The sequence below is a fragment of the Armigeres subalbatus genome, chromosome 1 (genome assembly GCF_024139115.2).
Source record: "Armigeres subalbatus isolate Guangzhou_Male chromosome 1, GZ_Asu_2, whole genome shotgun sequence".
Classification (NCBI taxonomy): domain Eukaryota; kingdom Metazoa; phylum Arthropoda; class Insecta; order Diptera; family Culicidae; genus Armigeres; species Armigeres subalbatus.
Genome location: NC_085139.1, coordinates 210,091,131 through 210,104,225, shown reverse-complemented (window position 1 = coordinate 210,104,225; position 13,095 = coordinate 210,091,131). Strand labels below are relative to the sequence as shown.

The 13,095-nt window shown below is 43.2% G+C and overlaps 1 protein-coding gene and 1 pseudogene across 1 annotated transcript; one reads left to right on the top strand and one right to left on the bottom strand.

The window, feature by feature from the left end:
* Positions 1–5,414: 5,414 nt before the first annotated feature.
* On the bottom strand, positions 5,415–12,236 carry LOC134205722 (uncharacterized). The gene is made up of 3 exons (XM_062681263.1): positions 11,532–12,236; positions 5,966–6,218; positions 5,415–5,905 (listed from the first exon to the last, which is right to left on the bottom strand). Exons 1-3 carry the CDS (start codon positions 11,535–11,537, stop codon positions 5,805–5,807), a joined length of 360 nt encoding a protein of 119 aa, XP_062537247.1. The 5' UTR covers positions 11,538–12,236; the 3' UTR covers positions 5,415–5,804.
* Positions 12,237–12,420: 184 nt separating this feature from the next.
* The window catches only part of LOC134205721 (sodium-independent sulfate anion transporter-like), a 58,189-nt pseudogene continuing 57,514 nt past the window's right edge, over positions 12,421–13,095 (top strand).

Sequence of the window (13,095 nt, the reverse complement as noted above, 5' to 3'; positions counted from 1 at the left end):
TACTTATCCCCGAAAAATTGTGTAGAAAGCAGGCGCGCGTCTAGCCACGTCTCAGTCAACACGATGACGTCATAATTGCAATCCAACGCCGCGATGAAAAAGTCATCAATTTTGGTTCTCAAACCGCGCACGTTCTGATAATAAACGCTGATGCTCTCGGCACTGGAAGGACACTTGTTGTCACGTTGCTTCGGCGACGATTGATTCACAACTCGGTTTTGTGGTGCGTAATTGCAAGTGTTATGTACATCAGGAAGAGAACTGTTCGGACGGCATATATACTTGCCTGCAGTGGGAGTTTGGAAGCCCCCTTAATTTAAAACAGGGTGATGCACTCTCGAATCTACTGTTCAATATAGCGCTCGAGGGAGCGATTAGGAGAGCTGGTGTGCAAAGAAGCGGTACCATAATCACAAAATCGCATATGCTCCTGGGATCTGCGGACGATATCGATATTATCGGGATTGATCGCCGTGCCGTGGAAGTGGCTTTTGCGCCTTTTAAGGGGAAGACAGAGAGGATTGGACTCACGATCAATACCAGCAAAACGAAGTACATGGTCGCTGGCAATCAACGTGGGTTCATTAGTGGTGGTGGTAGCGAAATGGTGTTGGATGGTGAACATTTTGAAGTGATGGAAGAATTTGTGTATCTTGGAACATTAGTGACGTGCGATAATGATGTTACCCGCGAGGTGAAAAGGCGTATTGCAGCTGCAAATAGGGCTTATTACGGACTTCGTAACCAGCTCAAGTCCCGTAGTCTGCAAACGAAGATAAAATTCGCGCTGTATACTACTCTGATTCTTCCGGTGGCTTTATACGGCCATGAAACATGGACGTTAAAGGAAGTTGATAGGAGAGCTTTCGGAGTGCTTGAGCGTAAGGTGCTGCAGACAATACTCGGCGGTAAACAGGATAACGGTATGTGGCGGCGTCGCATAAATCACGAGTTGTACCAGGTGTATAAAGGGCTGGATATTATTAAGCTTATTCAACACGGCAAACTACGGTGGGCTGGTCACGTTGTTCGTATGCCGGAAGAACGTCAAGCGAAGATAATATTTAGTAGAGAACCCGGAAAAGGCCGCAGGCTTCGTGGAAGGCCGCGTACACAATGGCTTTTTGCAGTTGAAGAGGACCTGTGGGCGCTCAATGTTCAGGGCGACTGGAAGCGAATGGCCCAAGATCGAGTCAAGTGGAGAAGGATACTCCATTTGGCGCAGGTTCATCGAAGAGCTGTAGCCCATCAAGTACTTGATGAGTATGGGTATTGATGAGTATGAAGGATTGGTATAAAATCAAACATTCGCTGTTTGGATGTAGGGCACGTATCAGGTGATCGCGTAATTTCTATTCCGCCTGCGTTGGGGTTAAAACTCAGAGTGACTAACTTCGTAAGAAGCACTTACTCTGGGATGGAAGGATGCTGCTATGATGTAGTTCCTCTGTGAATTCCTCTGAAAGTTCCTCCGGGAATTCCTCCCGAAGTTCCTCCAGAAGTTCCTCCGGAAATTCCTCCGGAAGTTCCTCCGGGAATTCCTCCGGGAATTCTTCCGGAAGTTCCTCCGGGAATTCCTCCGGAAGTTCCTCCGGGAATTCCTCCGGAAGTTCCTCCGGGAAATCCTCCGGAAGTTTCTCCGGGAATTCCTCCGGAAATTCCTCCGGGAATTCCTCCGGGAGTTTGTTCAGGAATACACTTGACGTTTCCTTCAAAAATTCCTCTGCAAATATAAAAATACCTCCGGAAATTCATCAGAAAGTTCCTCGAGGATTTCCTCGGAAATTCGTGCAGGAGTTCCTCCAGAAGTTCGCTCAGGATTTCCTTGAGAAGTTTTATCAGGAATTTCTCCGGAAGTTTGTTCGGGAAGTCTTTCTGAAGTTTCTTCAGGAATTCCTCCGGCAGCTCCTTGAGGAATTTCTCCGGAAGTCTTTCAGTACTTGTCATAAGACGAGTTTATACAATTCCATTCAATTCCACCACTTGATTGTACCTTTGACAGATATGTATTTCGACCACAACAGTAAGGCCGTCTCATACTCGACTTGCGAGACACTGAAGAGCCTTATCTATATATAACACTTGTGGAGGAATTCTTGAAGGAAACTTCGAGTAAATTCCTGAACAAACTTTCGGAGGAATTCCCGGCGGAACTTGAAAAATATTTAAAATACATACTGACGAAAATAAACAAATAAATAAGACAAGTTAGATCAAAAAGACAAGGGAAGTCAATTTTGTTTTCGCATTAACTTTTATCCGTACCCAAGTACCTAACGAGCACTGCAAACAGGACTTTGACAGATGTTGCTTCAACTATTCTATGAAAATCGCACCCCCATCTAATATTCCAACGGAGCCTATTTTGGATTTGGATATTTATTTTTCACACTTCTCTTGTGTAAAGTTTAGATGCGGCAAGTGCATTGATCACCTCAGTAGAATTCAATTGGATTGCCAAAAAATGAACGTGTGAATTGGATTCAGGTGTTTAGATTTTCAATTTGCTCAATTTGAGCTGCTGTTATTTACATGACATGTTCGTGGGCAAATACCGAGTGATGCGTTTTGTAGCGAGCTAAAAATGTAACTCGATACGATCAATGATCATTTTCCATTTAGTTACCGAATAATGCAGGATATCAGATGATCATTTTAAAATATTTGACGAGCCCCATGGTGACATTCTGGAACTTGCGAAACGTTCTAAATTTTAGGTCTTGGGGTCTATGCAGTAACTTCCTTCCAAATATCTTCGGCATATGCCAAAACTCTTTCCAAACAGATTATTCTAAAATTCGAATAATCATCTGATATCCTTGCCCTGAATCGTGTAAATTAACTGCATTGGCATTTGTCTACAGTATGTTGTGACATTTATCCCTCCTGACTGGCATGATTTGGAATTTGACATGTTAAGATATTATGCAGCGTACACACTAGTCAAGCAGTTTGACGAACATTGACTCCGCCCCGAAGAAAAGAGTTTTGGCATATGCCGAAGATATTTGGAAGGAAGTTACTGCATAGACCCCAAGACCTAAAATTTAGAACGTTTCGCAAGTTCCAGAATGTCACCATGGGGCTCGTCAAATATTTTAAAATGATCATTTGATACCCTGCATTATTCGGTAAGTAAATGGAAAATAATCATTGATCGTACCGAGTAACATTTTTAGCTCGCTACAAAACGCATCACCCGGTATTTGCCCACGAACATGTCATGTGAAAAGCAGCAGTTCAAATTAAGCAAATTGAAAATCTAAACACCTAAATCCAATTCACACGTTCATTTTTTTTCAATCCAATTAAACTCTACTGAGGTGATCAATGCACTTGCCGCATCTAAACTTTACACAAGAGAAATGTGAAAAATAAATATCCAAATCCAAAATAGGCTCCGTTGGAATATTAGATGGGGGTGCGATTTTCATAGAATAGTTGAAGCAACATCTGTCAAAGTCCTGTTTGCAGTGCTCGTTAGGTACTTGAGTACGGTTAAAAGTTGATGCGAAAACAAAATTGACTTCTCTTGTCTTTTTAATCTAACTTGTCTTATTTATTTCTTTATTTTCGTCAGTATGTATTTTAAATAGTTTTTAAAGTTCCGCCGGGAATTCCTCCGAAAGTTTGTTCAGGAATTTACTCGAAGTTTCCTTCAAGAATTCCTCCACAAGTGTTATATATAGATAAGGCTCTTCAGTGTCTCGTAAGTCGAGTCGAGTATGAGACGGCCTTACTGTTGTGGTCGAAATACATATCTGTCAAAGGTACAATCAAGTGGTGGAATTAAATGGAATTGTACAAACTCGTCTTATGACGGAGAAATTCCTCAAGGAGCTGCCGGAGGAATTCCTGAAGAAACTTTAGAATAAAGACTTTCCGAACAAAATTCCGGAGGAATTCCTGATAAAACTTCTCAAGGAAATCCTGAACGAAATTCTGGAGGAACTCCTGAACGAATTTCCGAGAAACTCCTCGAGGAACTTTCTGATGAATGTCCGGAGGTATTTATATATAAAACTTGCAGAGGGTTTTTTGAAGGAAACGTCAAGTGAATTCCTGAACAAACTTTCGGAGGAATTCCTGAAGGAACTTCTGGAGGAATTACTAAAACAATTTCCGGAGCACATACGGTTGAAATCTTGTAATGAAGACAAAACCCCTAGATGAATTATTGCAAGAGTTTCCAGAAGATTTTTTTTTTAGGAATTTCAAGAAATTCTGGTTGCAATTCTTGAGGACTATTTGGAGTTATTTCTGGGAAAATGTGCACAGGATTATAGAATACCATTAGATTGAAGTGACCAGACGTCCCGGATCATGCTGAATCTACCTGTCCCGCATTGCCAGGCGTCCCGGAAAACATCCCGAATTCTAATATGAAGCTATCTGTAGAATCCAGGACACGTGAAAACATCTCCGAATTATCCACCTAGCGGGGATGGTGCCTTTCAGATGCATTTTGAAAATTTATGTATTTTGGCCATAACTTTTAAGCAAATAATCCGATAACAGGACAGGATTCCCCGTCGAATGCAACTTGTGGCGAGCAAATTGGTTTAAGATAAGTGCTTAAGGGTAAGGATAAGTGGCCTGCTATCAGAAATTATTTTTTGAGTGAACCTCTAGCCTTTTTGTTACACCTTGGTGTTCAAAAAAAGCAAAAATATTTTGGTTATTTTAAATAATCTATGTACATAGTTTCCGTCAGTATAAAAGAATTCAGGGATTCTGAAGGATCAACAAAAGTATAGTCGATTTCTCAGGCTCTGCATTTCGCAGAAAAATTAAAAATCTAAAGCATTTGTATAGCCTGGATAATTTAGAGAATTTGGAATTTTCTCATTTGGACTTACGTTTTCAAAAATCACGCGAGAACTGAGTTTGTTATGGCTTAAGTATTGTGCATTTGGTATTATTCCTTTGGTATTTTACCTCTTATGCAGGGCTAGTTCATAACAGAGTATGGTATCAATGACAGAATTAGGTATTATTGAGCCAATTTCTCCTGCTCGGGATTTATCTATCAGGCCAAACGACTTGTGGCCTAGTGACCTTCGGTCAAATGGCTTCCAGCCGCAAGACTTGAAAAAACGAAAGGCCCTTCCTCCCCGCATAATCGATTACTATATATGAAAGATTAACTTTATCATTATCGACCATATTGCACTATACTCGAATAATTCTACTAGCTGTAGGTGAAAATTATACATGAAACACAACTCAAGTTGTTTCGCAGACAACCTGTACAGTATTATGCAAAACGACTATATGGGTAATGGGCGGTTAAGTATAATTACCATATAAAAACATCAGATTTTCAGTACAAAATTATTGATGGACCAAAAGACAAATAGAGTTTTTATAATCCATTTCGGAATGCAAAAACTGAACAGTATATTGTTCTTCAATATTCGGATTATAAGGTTTCATTTTGAAATGGATATCTTGTGTTATAATAAGTGTATGGTTCGTTGAAGTGATTAAACGCCATGGTATATCACCCAACAAGTGTAAATGTATAAGCCACTTAACATTACGTAAAATTAATTAGAGAGTACAATGTTTTTCTTTTCTTTTTTTCAAATTCAGCAGAGCTCTGTCTAGTAACGCACCTTTAAAAACTGAACATCACGAACAACATCGCAAGCACTTATTGTTAGTGCTGATGGTTCGAAAACCAATCACTGTCAATAAAAATGTTTTTGCAAATTCGGTTAACTTTTTTCTTCTCTATAGATCTCAAACTACGTTTGCGATCTCTACTCCGCCCATATTTAATACAGCAATCGCCGCCTTCTTTAGGTTGGCGACCTCTTGATAACAACCATTTCTGATTGTTTCCTGATCAGCTTGACTTTCGTGGGACCAACCGTTAAGGCAACTCGTTCAGCAACCTTGTCTGGAAAGGAACAAATATTTTGAGCAACATGAAATTCTGCTCTCAAACAGTTAAACTTACTGAAAATGAAATCCAATATGTGAGGGTCCAATTTCCCTGGCTGCTGGATACAGCGGAGATCCATCTGGTTTTTTTCAGTTTTGCATAGCGATGACAGGGTTGACCAGTGACACTCATGTCTTTTAAATTTATCCGCTCCTACCAAATGGGTAGCCAATAGCCCAACAAACATGCTGTCAGACGTGGACCTCCCGTTTAATTCTTCAATTTCATGTACAGTCATTGCAATTCCGTCGTCTCCGATGAACTTGGCCTATACGAAACCAAAGTAGAAAATGAAAAGTCATTAATGTACAAAAGCAATGTCGAATCATTTACATCTCATTTGTTACAAAATAAATAGTAACCCAACAAGAATAGTGTCATTAGTGTCACATTTTTTTCATGAATTAATTTGAATATTGCAATCAATAGATAAATACGAAAGCTTTTGATTGCAATATATTCAAATTAATTTATGGAAAAAATGTAACTTAGGTCCTTTTAAAAAGTCAAGCGAGATTTATTAAAACATTGAGTTGACCCCACGAAAAAATTGAAGGAAAATTAGATAGCATTTCAAAAGATGTAGAAATTATGGAACCGAGACATCTATCCACTGTCGCCCAGTAAATCTTGAGAGTCGATGCCTTCAGTTGCCTGCAGAAGTGATGGATGCGTAGGTCCTACGGTGCCTTGAGCGTTCGATTTTGGCAATACTGCCTGCCCTTTTTGATTAGTGGTTCTCTGTTCGGATGATGATCCAAACAACGGAAATCCAAAAGCTTGTTGTGTCTTTCCAGCGTTTCCCTGTTCCTGTGTAACAGGCATATTACTTCCGCTGACGGCGTCTGATTTGGGTTGAACGATGATTTTCGGATGATCGTATTGCTCTTCTGATACTTCTGTGGAATGTTGAACGAAAGCTTTGGAGTCGAAAATCGTAATTTCCTCAACTACCACATTTTCAGAATTCAGTTGCTCAAACGATGGGGCAGCACTTAATTCTGCGGAAGATGTTTGCGATATGGTAACCAAGTCTCGCTTGGTTTCCTTTTCCTGCGGTGTATTGGATAACGGATCTTGTGATTTCATTTGCAATGAGTCAACGGTTTTGTCTTCAATTGCAACGTACGCGTAACCAGAAGTTCCAACCGTTTCTCCTTGCTGCTCGAGTGCAGCTTGCAACTATATATAAAAATGAAATAGAATTAGTAGTTTGTCGACAAAGGCTGCGAACTAATATACGATTTTGTTTACATTGATGATTTCAAGAGGCCCGGAAGCCTCCTTTCAAGAGGCCCGGAAGCGTCCTTTCAAGAGGCCCGGAAGCCTCCTTTCAAGAGGCCCGGAAGCCTCCTTTCAAGAGGCCCGGAAGCCTCCTATCAAGAGGCCCGGAAGCCTCCTTTCAAGAGGCCCGGAAGCCTCCTTTCAAGAGGCCCGGAAGCCTCCTTTCAAGAGGCCCGGAAGCCTCCTTTCAAGAGGCCCGGAAGCCTCCTTTCAAGAGGCGCAAGCCTCCTTTCAAGAGGCCCGGAAGCCTCCTTTCAAGAGGCCCGGAAGCCTCCTTTCAAGAGGCCCGGAAGCCTCCTTTCAAGAGGCCCGGAAGCCTCCTTTCAAGAGGCCCGGAAGCCTCCTTTCAAGAGGCCTGGAAGCCTCCTTTCAAGAGGCCCGGAAGCCTCCTTTCAAGAGGCCCAAGCCTCCTTTCAAGAGGCCCGGAAGCCTCTTTTCAGGTGGCCCGGAAGCCTCCTTTCAAGAGGCCCGCAGGCCTCCTTTCAAGAGGCCCGGAAGCCTCCTTTCAAGAGGCCCGGAAGCCTCCTTTCAAGAGGCCCGGAAGCCTCCTTTCAAGAGGCCAGGAAGCCTCCTTTCAAGAGGCCCGGAAGCCTCCTTTCAAGAGGCCCGGAAGCCTCCTTTCAAGAGGCCCGGAAGCCTCCTTTCAAGAGGCCCGGAAGCCTCCTTTCAAGAGGCCCGGAAGCCTCCTTTCAAGAGGCCCGGAAGCCTCCTTTCAAGAGGACCCGAAGCCTACTTTCAGCTGGCCCGGACGCCTCCTTTCAAGAGGCCCGGAAGCCTCCTTTCAAGAGGCCCGGAAGCCTCCTTTCAAGAGGCCCGGAAGCCTCCTTTCAAGAGGCCCAGAAGCCTCCTTTCAAGAGGCTCAGGCCTCCTTTCAAGAGGCTCAGAAGCCTCCTTTCAAGAGGCTCAGAAGCCTCCTTTCAAGAGGCTCAGGAAGCCTCCTTTCAAGAGGCTCAGAAGCCTCCTTTCAAGAGGCTCAGAAGCCTCCTTTCAAGAGGCTCAGGCCTCCTTTCAAGAGGCTCAGAAGCCTCCTTTCAAGAGGCTCAGGAAGCCTCCTTTCAAGAGGCTCAGGAAGCCTCCTTTCAAGAGGCTCAAGCCTCCTTTCAAGAGGCTCAGAGCCTCCTTTCAAGAGGCTCCAGGCCTCCTTTCAAGAGGCTCAGGCCTCCTTTCAAGAGGCTCAGAAGCCTCCTTTCAAGAGGCTCAGAGCCTCCTTTCAAGAGGCTCAGAAGCCTCCTTTCAAGAGGCTCAGAAGCCTCCTTTCAAGAGGCTCAGCCTCCTTTCAAGAGGCTCGGAAGCCTCCTTTCAAGAGGCTCCAGAAGCCTCCTTTCAAGAGGCTCAGAAGCCTCCTTTCAAGAGGCTCAGAAGCCTCCTTTCAAGAGGCACGGAAGCCTCCTTTCAAGAGGCTCAGAGCCTCCTCTCAAGAGGCTCAGAAGCCTCCTTTCAAGAGGCTCAGAAGCCTCCTTTCAAGAGGCTCAGAGCCTCCTTTCACGAGGCTCAGGCCTCCTTTCAAGAGGCCCAGAAGTCTCCTTTCAAGAGGCCGGAAGCCTCCTTTCAAGAGGCTCGAAGCCTCCTTTCAAGAGGCTCAGGCCTCCTTTCAAGAGGCTCAGAAGCCTCCTTTCAAGAGGCTCAGAAGCCTCCTTTCAAGAGGCTCAGGCCTCCTTTCAAGAGGCTCAGAGCCTCCTTTCAAGAGGCCTCAGAAGCCTCCTTTCAAGAGGCTCAGGAAGCCTCCTTTCAAGAGGCTCAGGAAGCCTCCTTTCAAGAGGCTCAGGCCTCCTTTCAAGAGGCTCCAGCCTCCTTTCAAGAGGCTCAGAAGCCTCCTTTCAAGAGGCTCAGGCCTCCTTTCACGAGGCTCAGCCTCCTTTCACGAGGCTCGGAAAGCCTCCTCTCAAGAGGCTCAGAAGCCTCCTTTCAAGAGGCTCAGAAGCCTCCTTTCAAGAGGCTCGGAAGCATGCTTTCAGGAGGCTCAGAAGCCTCCTTTCAAGAGGCTCAGAAGCCACCTTTCAAGAGGCTCAGAAGCCACCTTTCAAGAGGCTCAGAAGCCTCCTTTCATGAGGCTTAGAAGCCTCCTTTCAAGAGGCTCATAAGCCTCCTTTCAAGAGGCTCAGAAGCCTCCTTTCAAGAGGCTCAGAAGCCTCCTTTCAAGAGGCTCAGAAGCCTCCTTTCAAGAGGCTCAGAAGCCTCCTTTCAAGAGGCTCAGAAGCCTCCTTTCAAGAGGCTCAGAAGCCTCCTTTCAAGAGGCTCCAGGCCTCCTTTCAAGAGGCTCAGAAGCCTCCTTTCAAGAGGCTCAGGCCTCCTTTCAAGAGGCTCAGAAGCCTCCTTTCAAGAGGCCTCAGAAGCCTCCTTTCAAGAGGCTCAGGCCTCCTTTCAAGAGGCCTCAAAGCCTCCTTTCAAGAGGCTCGGAGGCCCCCCTTCAAGAGGCTCCGAAGCCCCCTTCCAACAGGCTCCGAAGCCTCCTTTCAAGAGGCTCGGAAGCCTCCTTTCAAGAGGCTCGGAAGCCTCCTTTCAAGAGGCTCGGAAGCCTCCTTTCAAGAGGCCCGGAAGCCTCCTTTCAAGAGGCTCGGAAGCCTCCTTTCAAGAGGCTCGGAAGTCTTCTACTTAGAGAACCGGAAGCCTTTTCTAAGAGGACCGGAAGCCTCGTTTTAAGTAACCTGGCCGCCTTCTTTCAAGTGGCTTGGGAGCCTCCTTTTAAGAGGTCGAAAGCCTACTTGCAAAAAGCTTAAGAGGCTCGGAATGTTCCTTTTAAGAGGCTCAGAAACCTCCTTTCAAGGGACTCGGAAGTCTCCTTTCAATTAGCTTAAAAGCCTCGTTTCGAGAGGCTCGGAAGCCTCCTTTCAAAAGTCTCGGATGACTTCTATCAAGAGGATTGGATGCGTATTTCAAGAGGCTCGGAAAGCTCCTTTGAAGAAGCTCGGAAGCCTTCTTCCAAAAGCAAAAAATAGGGGGTACCTCAATTAATGCAAAAGTTCGAAGGGGTACCTCTTATGAAAAAGGTTGAGAACCGCTGCTATAGTAGAAGAATCAGAACTCCTATTTGGCCAGATAAATTCGATTTTAACTGACAACTCTGACACATACTTTATTTTCCATGCGATACAGACTAACCAGGTAAACGAACATGTCTATGAAGCTGAAATATTAGATGAATTGTATCTCGTAAAGTTGAACGATTCTCTCACTAAGTTCATTAAAATACAATCAAATAATGTCGTTTATCTTTGTAAACTACAATATAAAATGCATACAGATTAGTTCGATTAAAGTGTTATATTTGCAAACAACAATTGTACGGATTATAATAACTCTTTATTTATATATTGGATTTATGTTTGGAGAAATACACAAATGTATAAAAAGGCATGTCTCTTTTTATTCTAATGCTTTTAAAATCCACCTAAAATTCTACTTATATTCTGGTGCATGGTGTTATAGAATGTATTTTTTGTGTAAATCGTGTAAACCGTATCCTTAGTATATAAGTGCATGTCGAATTACTATTGAGAAGCAATCGGTTACGATACTTACATAATTTTATCGGAGGCACGAAAGAATATACTGCTATTAGAATTTGTTTTTTTTTTCTTCAAATTAGTTTCTAAAATCTGCATTAGGTTTTTTCGGTCTATAAAACATATACAAATATTAGCTGGATGGTTGCAGATGTAGTAACAATGTAATATGTTTGCATAATAACGTTCTGTACCCTTCAGAATATTGTTTTTAAATAAACTAAACGTTACTATGGAAACTTGTCGTACCGTTACCACATCTACAGTCCTTCATTTAAAGTTTTTTGAGGTTTGCTAGATGAGAAAAATCTAAAGTGGATTATACAGAATAATTGAAGCAGCATACATGAAATCGATGTTACATTCTGCATGGTTATTTTATAATCATATACGGTACAATCTTAAAGATAATGTGCTGTTTGATCATTCATCAACAACAACATAAATGGTCACAATATGGTTTATTTCTAGTCAATCATATGTCACAGGAAATGGTTTTCATTTATGCGGGTCGGCTATCCAACGAGATGAAGCATCGATGGGTGTGCTCCTCTTAGCCATGATGTCCATGATTCGAGTCCGGATTACATTTTGTTTTAAGTATAATAAACTCTAAACATTTTATAAGTTTGTCGTATGAAATGCATTTCATAAGATAAACTTATGAATATCAACACGTTTTCTTATGTCGAATTCCAAAAGAAAATCGTATGATGCTTCTAATTTTTTTATGCGAAAGGTGTCCCACCCAAAAGTAAATTTCGCTATCCGCAAAAATCAGTGCGCGTACCTACCTTCATGATATGATTAGTCGTGATCTTAGGTTGTGATCAACGTACTGTCAGTCCGGTTGTGTGATCATATGTTTCTAATCAAAACAAACACGATGCCGCGCACACCAACATATCCAATGATTATTTTGTTGACCATTAGTTCCAAGTTTTCTTGGACAGCATACCGTTAGATTAAATGAATAACAGATTATGAATTATATCTCCTCAAAAGGTACTCTAACTGCACAAGCTGATCAACAAAGATTCAATAATGTGTACGAATGTGTAATGAACGAATTCCAATCGACGCGTCAAAGTTCTACAGCCTTATGCACCAACACTTTCTACCAATACCGATCGTTTTCCAAACCATTTTCTCCACCTGAGCCGTTTCATTCACAAAACGGTTTTCGACTCGGATTTTCTACATCTGGTTATTTTTTCCGCTTCAACCTGATTTGTTTTCTGTTCAGAAAACACTCGGTTCAGCATTTGAATCGCATTTGGGAAAACTATCGCAAAATGCTACTCTTTTCTCATCTTTGAACTTGACAGTGATCCAAAAAGTCTGTCGCGCATGTATTCATAGCACCGCCGCCGATATGTACCGCGCGCTTTTACTTAGACTTGGAGGTTACCGCATGGTACCGTTCGGTAGAATCTGCCGACAATTTTTATCTCACGAATGGAAAACAAATAGAGTCATTGTAAATTGTTTGCGCTGAGGTGCCTATCCACGATTCCGACCGGCTGCGAGAGAGAGAGAGAGCTCGAACATGCGTTGACCGAAATTTAGCAATCTACGGTATCTACGTGCGAGCAAAACAATCGTTCGTCATTACTTCCGAATTAGTACCCAGCCGAGCAGAAAAATCCGCCAGTAGCCACATACAAGGACCGAAATTCACCGCCGCCGGTGTGTTCGGTTCAGTTGAATGTGCTCGATCGGTCGTTAAGGATCGCGCGTGGGTGTCATCCGTTAAGCTCTGATAGATCGCCGATCGCGCCGCGGCCAGTTGTTGATTCAGCGCGTAATAAACTACGAAGCATCGCCGCCGCCAGCATGGATCTGCGGATCCCTCGCATCGAGATAAGGTGAGTGAACGCACTCTCGTGACCGGTGTTGATGTGCGGTGTGTTGGATGCCGCCGGCCGTTAATGGTATCACGTTTTTGCTCAAACAGGGGGGGGGGGGGGGTTGGGAAATAAATCATCGGACGGGAAGCAATGACGTTCGTGCCTAGTGGGTGGCGAGCTATGTGCGAAAGTGATCAAATTGTTGAAGGGCAAACAAAACTACAATGTTATCAAATGTTAACAGGGGAAGTCGATTTAATATTTTTTGTGCGTTGTAAAGAATGGGAAGTACATACGTACTTCACTTTATTTCCGATACATGCGCGGAGATAGCAATCTCTCTGAAGAAGGATGACTTACGTAAGAAGGCAATGGAAGAAGTAGAGTGACGGGAGTATTTTGGTACACTTTAGAGAGTTTTCCGTCAATCCGACCAACATAAGCGCGATTTCTCAACACTTTGTCACTAATTTATACGTTATTACAAGGCTTATTTCTGCGTTATAAC

Coding starts and splice junctions, on each gene's coding strand:
- LOC134205722 (XM_062681263.1), bottom strand. Junction 5,906..5,965: donor CATATTGGATTTCATTTTCA/GTAAGTTTAACT, acceptor GTTCCTTTCCAG/ACAAGGTTGCTGAACGAGTT.